At 36.2% G+C, this 13424-nt stretch overlaps 1 protein-coding gene across 1 annotated transcript; it reads right to left on the bottom strand.

Annotated features, from left to right (window-relative positions):
* Window positions 1-9593: 9593 nt before the first annotated feature.
* On the bottom strand, window positions 9594-13355 carry LOC145822925 (uncharacterized). Its single transcript, XM_082921486.1, has 6 exons — window positions 12807-13355; window positions 12208-12694; window positions 11862-12083; window positions 10914-11006; window positions 10734-10838; window positions 9594-10630 (listed from the first exon to the last, which is right to left on the bottom strand). The coding sequence occupies exons 2-6, from the start codon at window positions 12367-12369 to the stop codon at window positions 10250-10252; spliced, it is 963 nt and encodes a 320-aa protein (XP_082777612.1). The 5' UTR covers window positions 12370-12694; window positions 12807-13355; the 3' UTR covers window positions 9594-10249.
* Between the last annotated feature and the right edge of the window lie 69 nt (window positions 13356-13424).

Genomic DNA, 13424 nt, shown 5'->3' with positions numbered 1-13424 from the left:
TTCATCATTATTAAAATTTACTGCATAACCTTTTTGTACTGATTGCCCCACACTTAATAGATTTTGGATTAGCCCTGGAACATAAAGAACATCATAAATTAATTTTTTGTTACCTTCCTTTATATGGATGGAGATGACTTCCTTTCTTTCAACATTTTGTAGCTTTCCATCACCAAGCTTTACTTGAGATGAGACTTTTCATCTAGTTGCACAAAAATCTTGCGATTGCCTATCATATGATTACTACATCCACTATCCAAATACCAAATATTTTCTGACTCTTGTTGGGCATTCATGCAAGAAAATAATTGTTCTGCTTCATTTTCTTCAAAAAAATTAGCTTTGTCTTTATCATTATTGAACTAGCAATCAAGTTGTGAATGTTTTGAATTTTTGCATCTTTTGCACCTAAATCTGCAATCTTTAGATGCATGATTAAATTTTTCGCAAATAGTGCATTGAGAGTCAGAGTTACCGCTGGAATTTCTTTGATTGTTGTAGTCTCTTTCTTTATTCTGGGCTTGAAATGAACTTCGGCCTCCTCATCCTTTTCCAGACATTCTTTTTCTTTGAAATGAATCCCTTCCTTGATTTTCTTGTTTCTTGTCTTCAATATTTGTTGGAAAAATGGCTTTTGAAACTTTTGAAAAAATCTTATTTTTTGCTAACTTCTAGCATTAATTAAGTTGGGAACCAATTTAACATTTCTAATTGGGTCCATGTTTAATATTACATAGTGAATAAAGCGGTGTATTTTGTTACTCAAAACCATTACTGGATGAATGAGAATTCAACGCGCATTTTCTAGTTCGTGGAAATGGTTTAGGTGGGTTTCCTACTGTAGACGTGCCCGAGGACTTCCGATATCCGCGCTGCGAGGGCGCGAATTCCGTTTGCTCTCTAGCTATTACAAGTTCGGACTCATGTCACAGTTCTGAATCTAATCTCACAATGTGCGATGTAAGATCGATAAATCACCAAAGAGTCCAAGTCCGGCAAATCATTTTGAAAAACTGATTTTAATAAAGAAGTGCCAAACATGGACTGTTTTGCCAGATACAGAGTCGCCACCTAAATATTTTATTTTTGGGGGAATTTAGGAAACACTGACTCGTGCCGAAGGCCACATGTCCGTCATCACCAAAGTTGCTCAGCTCGGGAACTTGGGTACGAAGGGGAAGGTCATGCAATGAGCACCCCCGCTCGCCCGATCAAAGATCGGCCTATACTAAACATGATATTTTGTTTTTTGAAAACACATGTGCTCTTATTCCGGTTAATTAGCTAATCTTACTACGTGATGCGCACAGCATACAAGTATAGACTAGATCGCCTAATTTGGAACAAAACATTACATGTTCGTTTATGAAAATGGTTTGAAGTTTTGATACTCGGAAGTAGGCTAAATCGAGGATTTTGATGAATTATTCCAATTCAAGCAATCCAACCTTCACCCACAGGCATTCAGGCAGTTGTAGCAAATAAGCAATTAGCGTCATGGCAAGCATACTTTCAGGGAAAAATTAACACACATGCAGTATGCTAAAGCGTAAACACTCATAGTGTACTCCGAGCCAAAACAAAGAACTAGTTAGAAATCATGCATGATCCTAGTTTATGTTAAGATGGCTAATGCAACACATGCGAAAATGTAACTAACATAGGCTCGGCTACCTAGAATGTCATGTGAAATGCAATCGATAACATGTTGTAGAACACGTATTCAAGTAAATGTATTGAAAATACAATGCAATTAGTATAATGCGCCGAGCCCGGTGCATGCAAGACAGATGAATAGATGCACGCATGTGAAGCATGAGGTATGCTAAACAAAATATGCCCTAAAACTAACCATCGTAAGCGGTTAAGTAAAATGGAGAAAGAAATGGGGGTTAAAAGACATGCATCACACACACGCACACTTATTACAACACTGCGCCCTCTCGACGGAGGGACCGAATAAGAAGCTAACTAGCTAATCTAAGCTAATTAAACTAATTATTACAAAACAAATTGAAATAGCTAAACGCATTAACTATTAAAGTATAAAAACGAATGTCTAATCTAGCTAAGTAAAGAAGCTAAATAAAGCAGTAAAACAGGAGGTTCTCAGAGGGAGAAGACTGGATGCATGCTCGGTCGCCTCGTTCAAAAATCCGTCGCGATGCCCCAATTTGCCTCTGTTTGCAATTGTCCTCACAACCTTGCACCAAGCTCCAGAAAGCTTCCAACCCACCTTGGAGACCTGTGGGAGGTTGGCCAACCACCTAGGGATGTCACCAGCTACTGGCCGACCACTTTCTGTGCTGAAAACCAGAAAAAGTGGCCGGCTAGCTAGTTTTTCTGGCTGGCTGACCAGTTGTAGCTACATTTCTCCAGTTTGCTGCAATAGAGAGCAAGAAAGGGCATGGCAATGTATTTCCAAGATATGTGTGCACAACCACCATCCCTATCATTTCATAAGCTCAAGGGAGTGTAGTTCTCGACCCTCAGACCACCAATCGCGCATTTCAATGCATGATGGCCGAGAGGCGAAGTTGCATAATTCAATGTAAATGAATGCACACATAAACACATAAAGCCTAAAACTCTATCATGTATGATCAAGAGCGTCGGCGACCGAGAATTGAGGCACGTTTCATCACTTCAAGTATGAAACGTCCCTCGTTTCTCGTGCTCGGATTAACACTTAATCCAAACAACAATGCAACAACATGGCATACACAACACAAACAACAACATGGCATACTCAATGCTATGTGACATGATCAACTTAACAAAGCTAATGGAATGTGAACAATGCTAATGCATGCATGCACAATGCAATGCTACAAGGGCAACTTAAAAATGTTAGGAACATGCATACTCAATGCAAAGAAACAACTTGACATATACAATGCAAATAACCACAAGGCATGCACAATGCAATGTAAGATGGCATACTTAATGCAATGAACAATAAGCATGCGAACAACATGTAAATAAACATGCTAAATGGACTTAAACCAAAAGGGGGTAGACCTCAGTCATGCCCAAATCAGTGGCCATAACACCAAAATAAAAGGCACAAAATACAAAACATGCATGTACAATGCATTGGCCAACCAAGTAGGCCTAAGAGCACAACCCTCAAGAAGGCTCAAGGTGTGACAAATGCAGAAGTGCAACAACACTAAATGCACTGAAATAAGGTAAGAAATGATGTCAAATCATTCAAACAACACAAGCAAAGCATGCAATGGTCCTAAAGCATGAAAGCTAATAAGGAGGACTACAAAGGAGGCATGCAATACATGGCACGAATGCATGAACTAAACATGGACAGAGCTGAAATAGGTCAAAACAAAGACTTAAACATGCTGAGGTAGGGGCTCAAAGATCAAGGCATGCAAGCATACAAGCTAGGCCATAAGCAAGACAATAATGCACAACCCTTTTAAGCACTTAAATCATGAAAGAAATGGGAACATAGTCATGCTACATGCTCTGAAATGAAGTATTAAATGATGCCAAATCATCTAAATAGCTCAAAGATAGCATGCATGAGTGACTAAAACACAAAGCTAACAAGGCCAATTGCACTACAGCTATACAAAGCATGAAGGATATGGCAAAGGCAACCCAAAACAGTCCTAGATCATGCCAAAATGATACTAAAACATGCATGGAAGGAAGCCAAAACAAGCTAGCATGAAGGGCATAAGGCATGATGCATACAAGGCAAATAAGGTGAATTACACTACACCTATTAAGACCAAGCATGGAATGACTTAAGAAACAAAAATCAGAGTTATATCATGGCATTATAACCCCCAAAACACATTGAAATAATAGCTTGCAAGCTTAGGCATGAAGGCATACGCAATGACCTATTCTTAAGGCATAAAGGACCAACCCTCCAACGCATTGAATAAGTGAAAGATGCAAGTGCATGGCCATGAAACATGCACTAAAATAACATAACAAATGATGTCAAATCATTCAAATAGGCCAAGCAATGCATGCTAGTGAACTCGATATACAAAGCTAACAAGGTAGAATGCACTATAACTATACAAAGCATGGCATGCATGGCCAAAACCACAAATCAGAGCTAGAGCATGCTAAAACATGGACAAAAGCTTCTTAGAGTTAAACCAAAAGCATGCTAGAATGACATGTCAAAGCATGAGACACATTAGGCTAATTCATGGAATTGCACTACAAGTGCATGGAGTATGCATGGGGCTATCAAACCAAACCCTAACAGAGGTATATCATGGTAAAATACCACCAAAAACATGCTGAGATGGACTCAAATAAAGCTATAATGACATGCTACTTCATGAAGCATACAAGACTAGTTTTTGACGATTACATTATAAGTGTACAAGGCATGCAAGGGGTGACCAAACCAAACCAAAACAGTGGTATGACATGCTGAAATAACCCCAAATACATGCTAAGAACGAGCCAACACAAGCTTAACAAACATGCTCAAACATGAGGCATATGAAACAAGTATCCCCTCTCCTATTTAGGACCTCAAAACCACTTTTCCACCACTGAAAATCCTCTGAATTTCAGTGGTAGAAAGTTCATGCAAAGGCCACAACAAGAGCCTAGAGGGATGGCTCAAAACAAGGCCTAAGAGGGCGTAAAAACCCTAAATACAAAAGTAACCTTAAACAAAGATCTTAAGCACCAAAATTCAGAACTTTTTATAGTTAAGAGTTAAGCTTAAAACAACATGCAAATAAGGCTAAAAGCTTAAGAAAACATGGGGGATTTAAGGGTTAGAAACTCACCCTTGAAGACCACCTTTAAAGCTGCAAATCCAGCAAGTTTTTCAAGCTTAAACCAACCCAAGAACACCAAAACCAGCTCCTAAGCACCTCAGCAACAAAAGGATGGTGTTTGAGTGCGTGCTTGTGTGCAAAAGTGAGACAAAATGACACTTTAAGGCACAAAACAAGAGCAAAAGAGAGATATAGATACAAGTGTTATGTATAACTCAAACCACAAATTTCTGAACCTGGAGGAGGGAGGAGGAGCCTCCCTCTTATAGAGAGAAAAAGCTAAAGCTTCTCAAGAAAGCTAAGCCTCAAGGCCATCCCTCCATACATGTGTATGGAGGATGGTTCTAGTGCTCTCTAGTTGTGCCAGCTGGCCAAAAATATCTCCAAAAAGGTGACAAAAAGCAGCCGACCACTTAAAGTGGTCGGCCAGCTACTAAAAGTGGTTGGCCGACCACTACAAGTGGTTTTCCACAACAAAAACTGGTCGGCCAGGGGTAGGAGAAGTCTACACACTGAAAACAAGCAAGTGGTGTGGTGGCCGACCAGAAAATGTGGCCCAAAGACCAAGAAAGCCAGTTATCCGACCAGAAAACTAGCTGGCAGGAGGAAAAGTGCTCTCTAAGGGGGAAAAACTGGTCTCCCACCCTTGTACCACCTTCTAAACAAGGAAAACAAGGTTTGTACCAAAAACAAACCAAAACGGATGCAAGACGAGAGATCATGAGGCAAAGCACGCGGTCGAAAGCCTCGAAAACTAGTCTACTGACATCAAAAGTGGTATACGACCACAAAAGTGGTCTCCCGGACCACAGTGTTCCTCTAGGTAGAGGCAACAAGGCATGATTCAAAAACCATGCCAAACGGAGAACGTTAAGCGGTCCCGAGACAAAGCGCGCGGCCGAAGGCTCCAAAAATCAAAAACTAGTCTCCAAATGGGAAAAGTGGCCTACGACCACAAAGAGATGGTCTACAAGACCTCTCCCTTCCTTTGGGAAGAGAAAATAAGATTTGGTCCACAAACCGAGCCAAAGCACAAAGAGTTCAGAGGCCCGGAGGCAAGACTCTCAGCCAAAAACTCCGAAACCTCAGAACAAGCACAACATGCACAATCACCAAGCGCTCAATTGATGACGTCTGAGTCTTAAGGTCGGTCAAAAATGGGGTGTCTACACCTACACATTTGTGAAATGTGATTGTCCCACATTGGAAAGGCTTAAGGTTTTGAATGGGTTTATATACCTTAGCTTGGGATACTTGGGATAGGCCCCAAGGGGTACCCAAGTTTGTAGAAGGGTGAGGTTATGGGTAAAGTGGGTTAGACTCATTGGACCTAAAACTAAAACTACACATGCTTACCGCTGCCGCCGTTCGATCGGTCAGATGGGTTGGGTTGGGCTTGTTTGGCCCAATACTTATCTCTTTGGGCCAAAAATATTTGTAATTTATTTATTTATTTATAATTTTGGTTTCAAAATTCAAAATAAATGGGTCCAAAATTTTTTCCTTCATCCAAACAGATCCTAACCCACCCGAACAGGTTTGAACCTGTTGAATCCTTCCCGGACAAATGTGGAACCGTCCAAACAGTTCAAACAGATTTTCTATCTGTTGAAATCTGTCCAAACAGTTGCCTATCTATTGACACCTGTTCGGAACAGCCACTATTCTGCCTATATAAAGCCTGCTTCTAGCAATTCATTTCATAAATTTTTTCCCTCAGAATTTTGTCCTTCTTCTTCTGTTCTTTATGTGCTCTTGCATCTGTTTCTACATTTATTTTTTAGGAAGAAAAAGAGAAAGTTACAATTGAGTTTTGGTTTGCCAAACTTAAATTTGTAGTGCTGCAAATTTAAGTGTTAGTCTTTGCATCCTAGGAAGTAAACGCCGGTAAAACACGAAGCATCGAAGCGAAGGTGAAATCTACTTTATGGAGATTGTGTCCAACACAAGCCTTGACATTAATTTCTGTAAGCGTTTAATTCAGAAAATAGTTTATATAATTATTTTTTGAATTATTTTATTTTATTATTTATTTAATTTATACATTTAATTTGTACACACACACCACTGTAGGTATAACAATCTTAAAGTGGATTTCTATTTATTTATTTATTTATTTGTGTTAGATAGATGAATATTTTGTTTCGAGAAATTAAATAGTTGTAATATACTGTTTAATGATTTCTTTGATAACATAGTAGTAATTTACTGTTTATCATTGGAATTTTGTTACAAAATATTATTCTGTTTATTTTGTGTGTAAATTCTTTTGCATATCAATTTGTGATTAGGTATTTTAATTTCATCAGAATTATGACAACTAAAATTAACAGTACTGAGACTGTTATTACTCCGACTCCCACACTTGTTGTGCCAGTGATGACTCCGGCAGTATCGGTAAATCATAGGGAGAACCCACAAAAATTCAATGAAAATGATTTTAAAAGATAACAACAAAAAATGATGTTTTATCTTACCACATTGAATTTGGCTTGCATCACCCATGAAAAAGTTCCAGCACTGAACGAGGGAGAAACTGACCAGCAAGCGGTTGTCGCAGTCGATGCATGGAAACATGGTGATTTTCTATGTCGAAATTGTATCCTCAATGGGTTGAACAATGCACTGTATAATGTGTATAGTGTTAAAAGCACTGCTAAAGAACTATGGGAATCTCTAGATCATAAGTATAAGACAGAGGACGTCGGTACAAAGAAATTTGTTGTAGGCCGTTTTCTGGATTTTAAAATGATAGATTCCAATATGGTTATTAGCTAGGTTCAAGATCTCCAATTAATTCTCCATAACATACATGCGGGAGGGATGGTTCTCAGTAAATCTTTCCAAGTAGCGACAATCATTGAAAAATTGCCACATTCCTGGAAAGAATTCAAGAATTATCTAAAGCATAAGTGTAAGGAGATGAAATTGGAGGAATTGATTGTGCGACTCAGAATTGAGGAGAACAACCGTGGTTCTGACAAGAAATTAGGAAACCATGTCATGCAGGCTAAAACAAATGTTGTGAAACATGGATAAGGGTCAAAGTTCAACAACAAGAAGCAGAAGCATGACAGCAATGGTCCCAAACAAGGATCTACTAGTAAGATCAATAAAGGGATCAACAATGGGTTCAACAAAAGGTTCAAAGGCAAGTGTTTTGTGTGCGGAAAAGATGGGCATCGCGCTAAAGATTGTCACAAGGACGGTGGGAGTTCAAGCGAAAAGCCAGCACAAGCTAACATGGCCTAGGATTTTTATCTTTCCTATGGAGTGACAGACATCAATCTTGCTACAGTAGTCTCTGAAGCAAATTTAGTGGGCAATCCCAATGAGTGGTAGGTGGATACTGGAGCAATCCGCCATATCTGTGCAGATAAAAAGATGTTCATAGCCTACAAAGTGGTGGAAAGTGGGGAACAACTTTTTATAGGAAACTCTTCTACTTCAACAGTAAAAGAACAAGGAAAGATTGTGCTGAAAATGACCTCAGGGAAAGAACTCACTCTTAACAATGTACTCCATGTGCTAGAGATTCGCAAGAATTTCATTTCTGGGTCATTCACTACAACAAATTTGGGATTTAAAGATGAAACAAATTTGTCTCAAAATGTATATATTTTGTCACCCAAACTAATTACGACGAACATTTTTCGTCACCCGTTTTGTCTCCAAAGGGTCGTCGCTAAAGGGTCTTAGAGACGAAAAAAAAAATTCGTCATTGAAAATCATAAATTTGTGATTGAAAATCATAAATTTGTGACGAATTTTTTTGTCTCCAATACACTTTGTTGGGAACATACTTGTAAGTAATTAGCGACAAAATATTTCGTCATTAAAGAAGAAATTAGAGACAAAAGTATTTTGTCATAAATATAAGAAATAGAGACGAAATAATCTTGTCACGTTTAATATAAACGAAGACGAAAATTTTTTGTCAAAGAAGCTACCAATAGAGACAAAAACAAATTCATCATTAAAAATGATAAATTTGTGACGAATTTTTTTGTCTCCAATACACTCTGTTGGGAACATACTTGCAAGTAATTAGCGACAAAATATTTTTTCATTAAAGAAGAAATTAGAGACAAAAGTATTTTGTCATAAATATAAGAAATAGAGACGAAATAATTTTGTCACGTTTAATATAAACGAAGACAAAAAAAATTTGTCAAAGAAGCTACCAATAGAGACAAAAACAAATTCATCATTAAAAATGATAAATTTGTGACGAATTTTTTTTGTCTCCAATACACTTTGTTGAGAACATACTTATAAGTAATTAGCGACAAAATATTTTGTCATTAAAGGAGAAATTAGAGACAAAAGTATTTTGTCATAAATATAAGAAATGGAGACAAAATAATTTTGTCACGTTTAATATAAACGAAGACGAAAATTTTTTGTCAAAGAAGCTACCAATAGAGATAAAAACAAATTCATCATTAAAAATGACGAAATAATGTCAAAAAAAATTCGTCACACATTGAGGGTAATAGTGACAAAATGTGACAATATTTTTTGTCATGACAAATTCATTTAGCGACGAAATAAAGAATTTATGACAAAATTAATCATCCACCTAAGCCAAATAAGAGACAAAAAAACCTTCTTTAGGGATGGAAAATTTTGTCAATAACTTCATAATATTTTTTTCCACATTATATACCTATTTTATCAAAATCTAAATTTTAGTTCAATAAATATGACCTTGTTCATGTTGAAACCTGTTGAATATAACAATTCCATCACAACTTAACCTAACCTGTTATCAACACATTTACGAATTAACAAAATGAAAATATCCATTCATCATTACAAATAATTTCATCCTGATATAATAAAATAGTGAAATATCCACAAAATATCCAAAAGTTATAACTTGTTCAATTCCACCAAAAATCCAACAATAACTAGTGTAACTCCAAAAAGTATGTGTATCCTTATCAAACAAAAATGAACATTCAAACAAATTACATCATTGTTGCACGTCAAAAATGCCACCCCAATCTAATCTGCAAAAAAATAAATTAAAAGTTTTAGTAATTAATCAATTATACAAAAGATTAAAAACATTAGTAACTCATCAATTTACAATTAGATCAATTATACAATTTATCCCTGTAACAGACTTTTTTTTAGATTATGAGAACAAAAAATTAATTTTAAGGCTAATTCACAAATGGTGCATCCCATTAATGTGCCGTAAGCTCATACAACTTATATTGGTCCCTCCTAAGGTGTTTCTATTGGTTCTTGTACAAATCTATAATTGTGTGATAATTTAGCATTTTGACAGCCTTTTTTCAAGCTTTAAGTATAGAGAAAAAAATATATTTTTTAGACTAATTCACAATTTATACATCATGTGCACCTGCACAAATTGGATGTCATATGCATGTTTCCATTACTTCCTAATTCTTCAAACATGTATTCTTTTATAAAATTTGTTATATTAAAGTTAATATACTTTACCAAGAAGTATGTCCACTTGTGGATGAGTCCCCTCCACTTCCAAAGTGTCCAGTGAATCCTTTGGTCCTCAAAAAGTTGACAATATCAGCCATTATCTCCCCTTGCTTCTTCTTACCCTCTTCAAGATCTTCTATTTTATTGTTCTGCATTTGTATTTGTTCCTTTTGTGTCTCTATTTGCATCTCAAGGCGCTTCACATAATCATTTGTTTCAGCATATATGGTAGTGGCTCTCCTAATAGAGGATGAAGGTCTCATGCCAAGTCCCTTCACATAGCCAGACCTTGGCTTTAGGACTTTGATTGATAGCTCTTCTGCAGTCAAATGGGTTGATCCTGGCTGTGAGAGGTGATCAGCCTGTGTCTGTATCATATTTTCCTATCAAATATAAAAAAAATTAAATAATTATTAGAAAATTAAATAAGATTATAACAAATAGTATTCTAAAATTTTGTTAATAAAAATTGCAATATATACTCACATAATTACACTGAGCTTGAGATGAGATCCACTCATGTGTTTTCTCATTATAGTGAGTTTCCTTGTACAACTCTGTTAGATCAGGTAGCATCTTCTTTTCTCGTGCCTAATTCAATAGACCAAATATTCAATAAATAAAGCTAAGAATCTAATATAATTCTGAAAGTGCAAGGATACATACCAGTTTTTCTACTCTAACAGGGATTGACCTAGAACCACACCTATGTTTTGTATACATCCTTTCTCTGTTCGCGATGTTGGCCTTTGATTGTTCCTATAAGGAAGAATGACCAATATAACAATGAAATGTATCATTAGTAAGACAAATATGTTGGCTTTTGATTGTTCCTGTAAGGAATAATGAACCAATATAACAATGAAATGTATCACTAGTAAAACAAATTTAATGGTTGATAATAAAGAAATTGCATTGTTCCTCTCTATCATTTTCCTATATATCATTTCAACTTAAAAGATATTTCAAATTACTCTCTAGTTTCATTCAATTCTGTGAAAAATAGATTAGAGGACTTGTTGAGATTTCATTATAAGATGGTTTTTCTAGGTGAAAAAAGAAAAACGAGTAATTTACACCGTTCACAAATAGGGGGCATATAAGCATGGGCAAGATAGATTGTGAAAAAATCCATTTACATTTCACAAGATATGGAACAATTACTGATACCAAACTCATAACCCTTTCTTTCTTCCGCAACTCTATCAAATCTAAAGTTCTGTCTCAATACCCTATATTAGTTACTTAGCTAGTTGCTTACCATTATCATGAAACTTCAGACCAAACCCAAGAACAAACAGAAAATTAATACAATCATAGAAACTGAAATCTTAGTTCTTTATTCTATGATGTGAAAGATGCACTTTAAGGAACCATAAATTAATCTCCTATTATACGAGCCTTCCAATCCATGTTTAATAGTTTCCCTTTCTCATTTTTTCACTTATTTGGTTTTTATTATGTTCCACTTACATGCCTAGAAGATAAAGGGAAAAGAATACATATGGAATTTCACAGCAAATTGATTGTGTTCTTTCTAGTTGTTTTAGAATCTCTCCCTATTCTAATCAAATTCTTTCTTCGCTAATATAATAAAAAAGATGAAAATGTTACCAGAAATTCTTTAGTGTTCCACTTTTTATCAATAAGATCTATCCACTTGGTAGGATTGACATTCTTTGGTGGGTGGTTTCTTGCATACTCCTCCCCTTTAGCCTCCTTCAGCTCCATGAATTGTTTGTGCAGCCTATAGGTATGGTTACTCAATCTCCGACCAAATTTTGTGTTCATTGCCTTCTCTATATCAACAGGGTCTCCTTGTAAATCAAATTGATCCTGCAAAAAATAGATAAGTCATAGATAATTCTTATAAAAAATAAAATAATTACAATAAATAATTAAGATTTCTAACCTATTATAAAAATGAGTAAAATCTCCTATAAGTAGACAACGAACTTACATTCAAGCGTTGAAACATCGCCTCCTTAACGGAGGCATCAACATACTTCCACCTACGAACACTTGGATTTGGTAAACGAGTTCGTACTTCTACACCAATCTTTGAGGCTAGTTTTGAGGCATAGTCCCCTACCGGTGCACGAAATTCTGGAGGGATAGGCATGCTAAGCTTTCCATCTTTATCAACAAGGCCTTGAACCTCTTTGCCTCGAGTCGGGCCACGAGCACGCTTAGCAGCTGATATTGTGAAGCCATAATATTGAAATAGTATGTGAACAAATTTAATTAAGATCTCAAATCAATGTAAATAAAGAGTGTGTCTTACCAATAGTATTACCAGCAGTCACCTCAAGTTGAGGCTCCACATTGAGAGGTGGTGGTGGATTGCTAGTCACCTCAGGACGTGAAGAGGTATCCTTCTCTTCTAATGCGTAGGTCAATGCCTCATGATGAGATTGTGAACGGGCTCTCGATGGTATCTCTAACAGCTGAATAACATAATAAAATATGAATATATGTACAAAGATATACATGTCTATGTGTGTATGAATTGAAAGTAACAAGAAAGAATATATTTCACAATGCATAAATGTATAGTACCTCATGCTCAAACGAATCATAGGTTTTAGTGTCACTGCCATCTTCAGCCTCTGACGGTCGATAATCATCATCATTTTCCTCAATTGGTATTTGTTTTTCCTTCCTCAATTTCTTATGTTGAACCGTAGCCTTCAAACAAGTTGTTATATTCTTCACTCCTAGAGCATTCATTCTCTCACGGTTTTTATTAATATTCTTCATTCTTTGTTTCTCATAGTTCGTTACCTTCTTAGTTGCGGTACTTGGTTTGGTCAATTGCTTTTTTGTAGCGTCCATTTTGCCCAACTATAAAGTATAATTGAACATTTTTTTGGTGGATACGCATAATTGAACATTTGATGTAAAGAAAAGATAATTATATATTTCTATACATAAAGCATAAAGCAACAACAATCTCAACAAGTGGATATGTCATATAGGCTCTAAATCATTGAAATATGGCTAGAGTGATATGGATGATTTTTGTTTTTACCATTTACTTATCATAGAACAAATTAATTACAAAGCCATCAGACACACAATATGACCAATCAATGATAAACCTACATAACAGTGAATGAACCCCACAACTGAAATTCAACTACATTAATTAAGAACAATGTTCATATAGAAAGTGTA

This window comes from Camellia sinensis, chromosome 3 (genome assembly GCF_055761805.1).
Source record: "Camellia sinensis isolate YWXY chromosome 3, ASM5576180v1, whole genome shotgun sequence".
NCBI lineage: Eukaryota > Viridiplantae > Streptophyta > Magnoliopsida > Ericales > Theaceae > Camellia > Camellia sinensis.
This window is presented reverse-complemented; position numbering and strand designations above follow the sequence as displayed.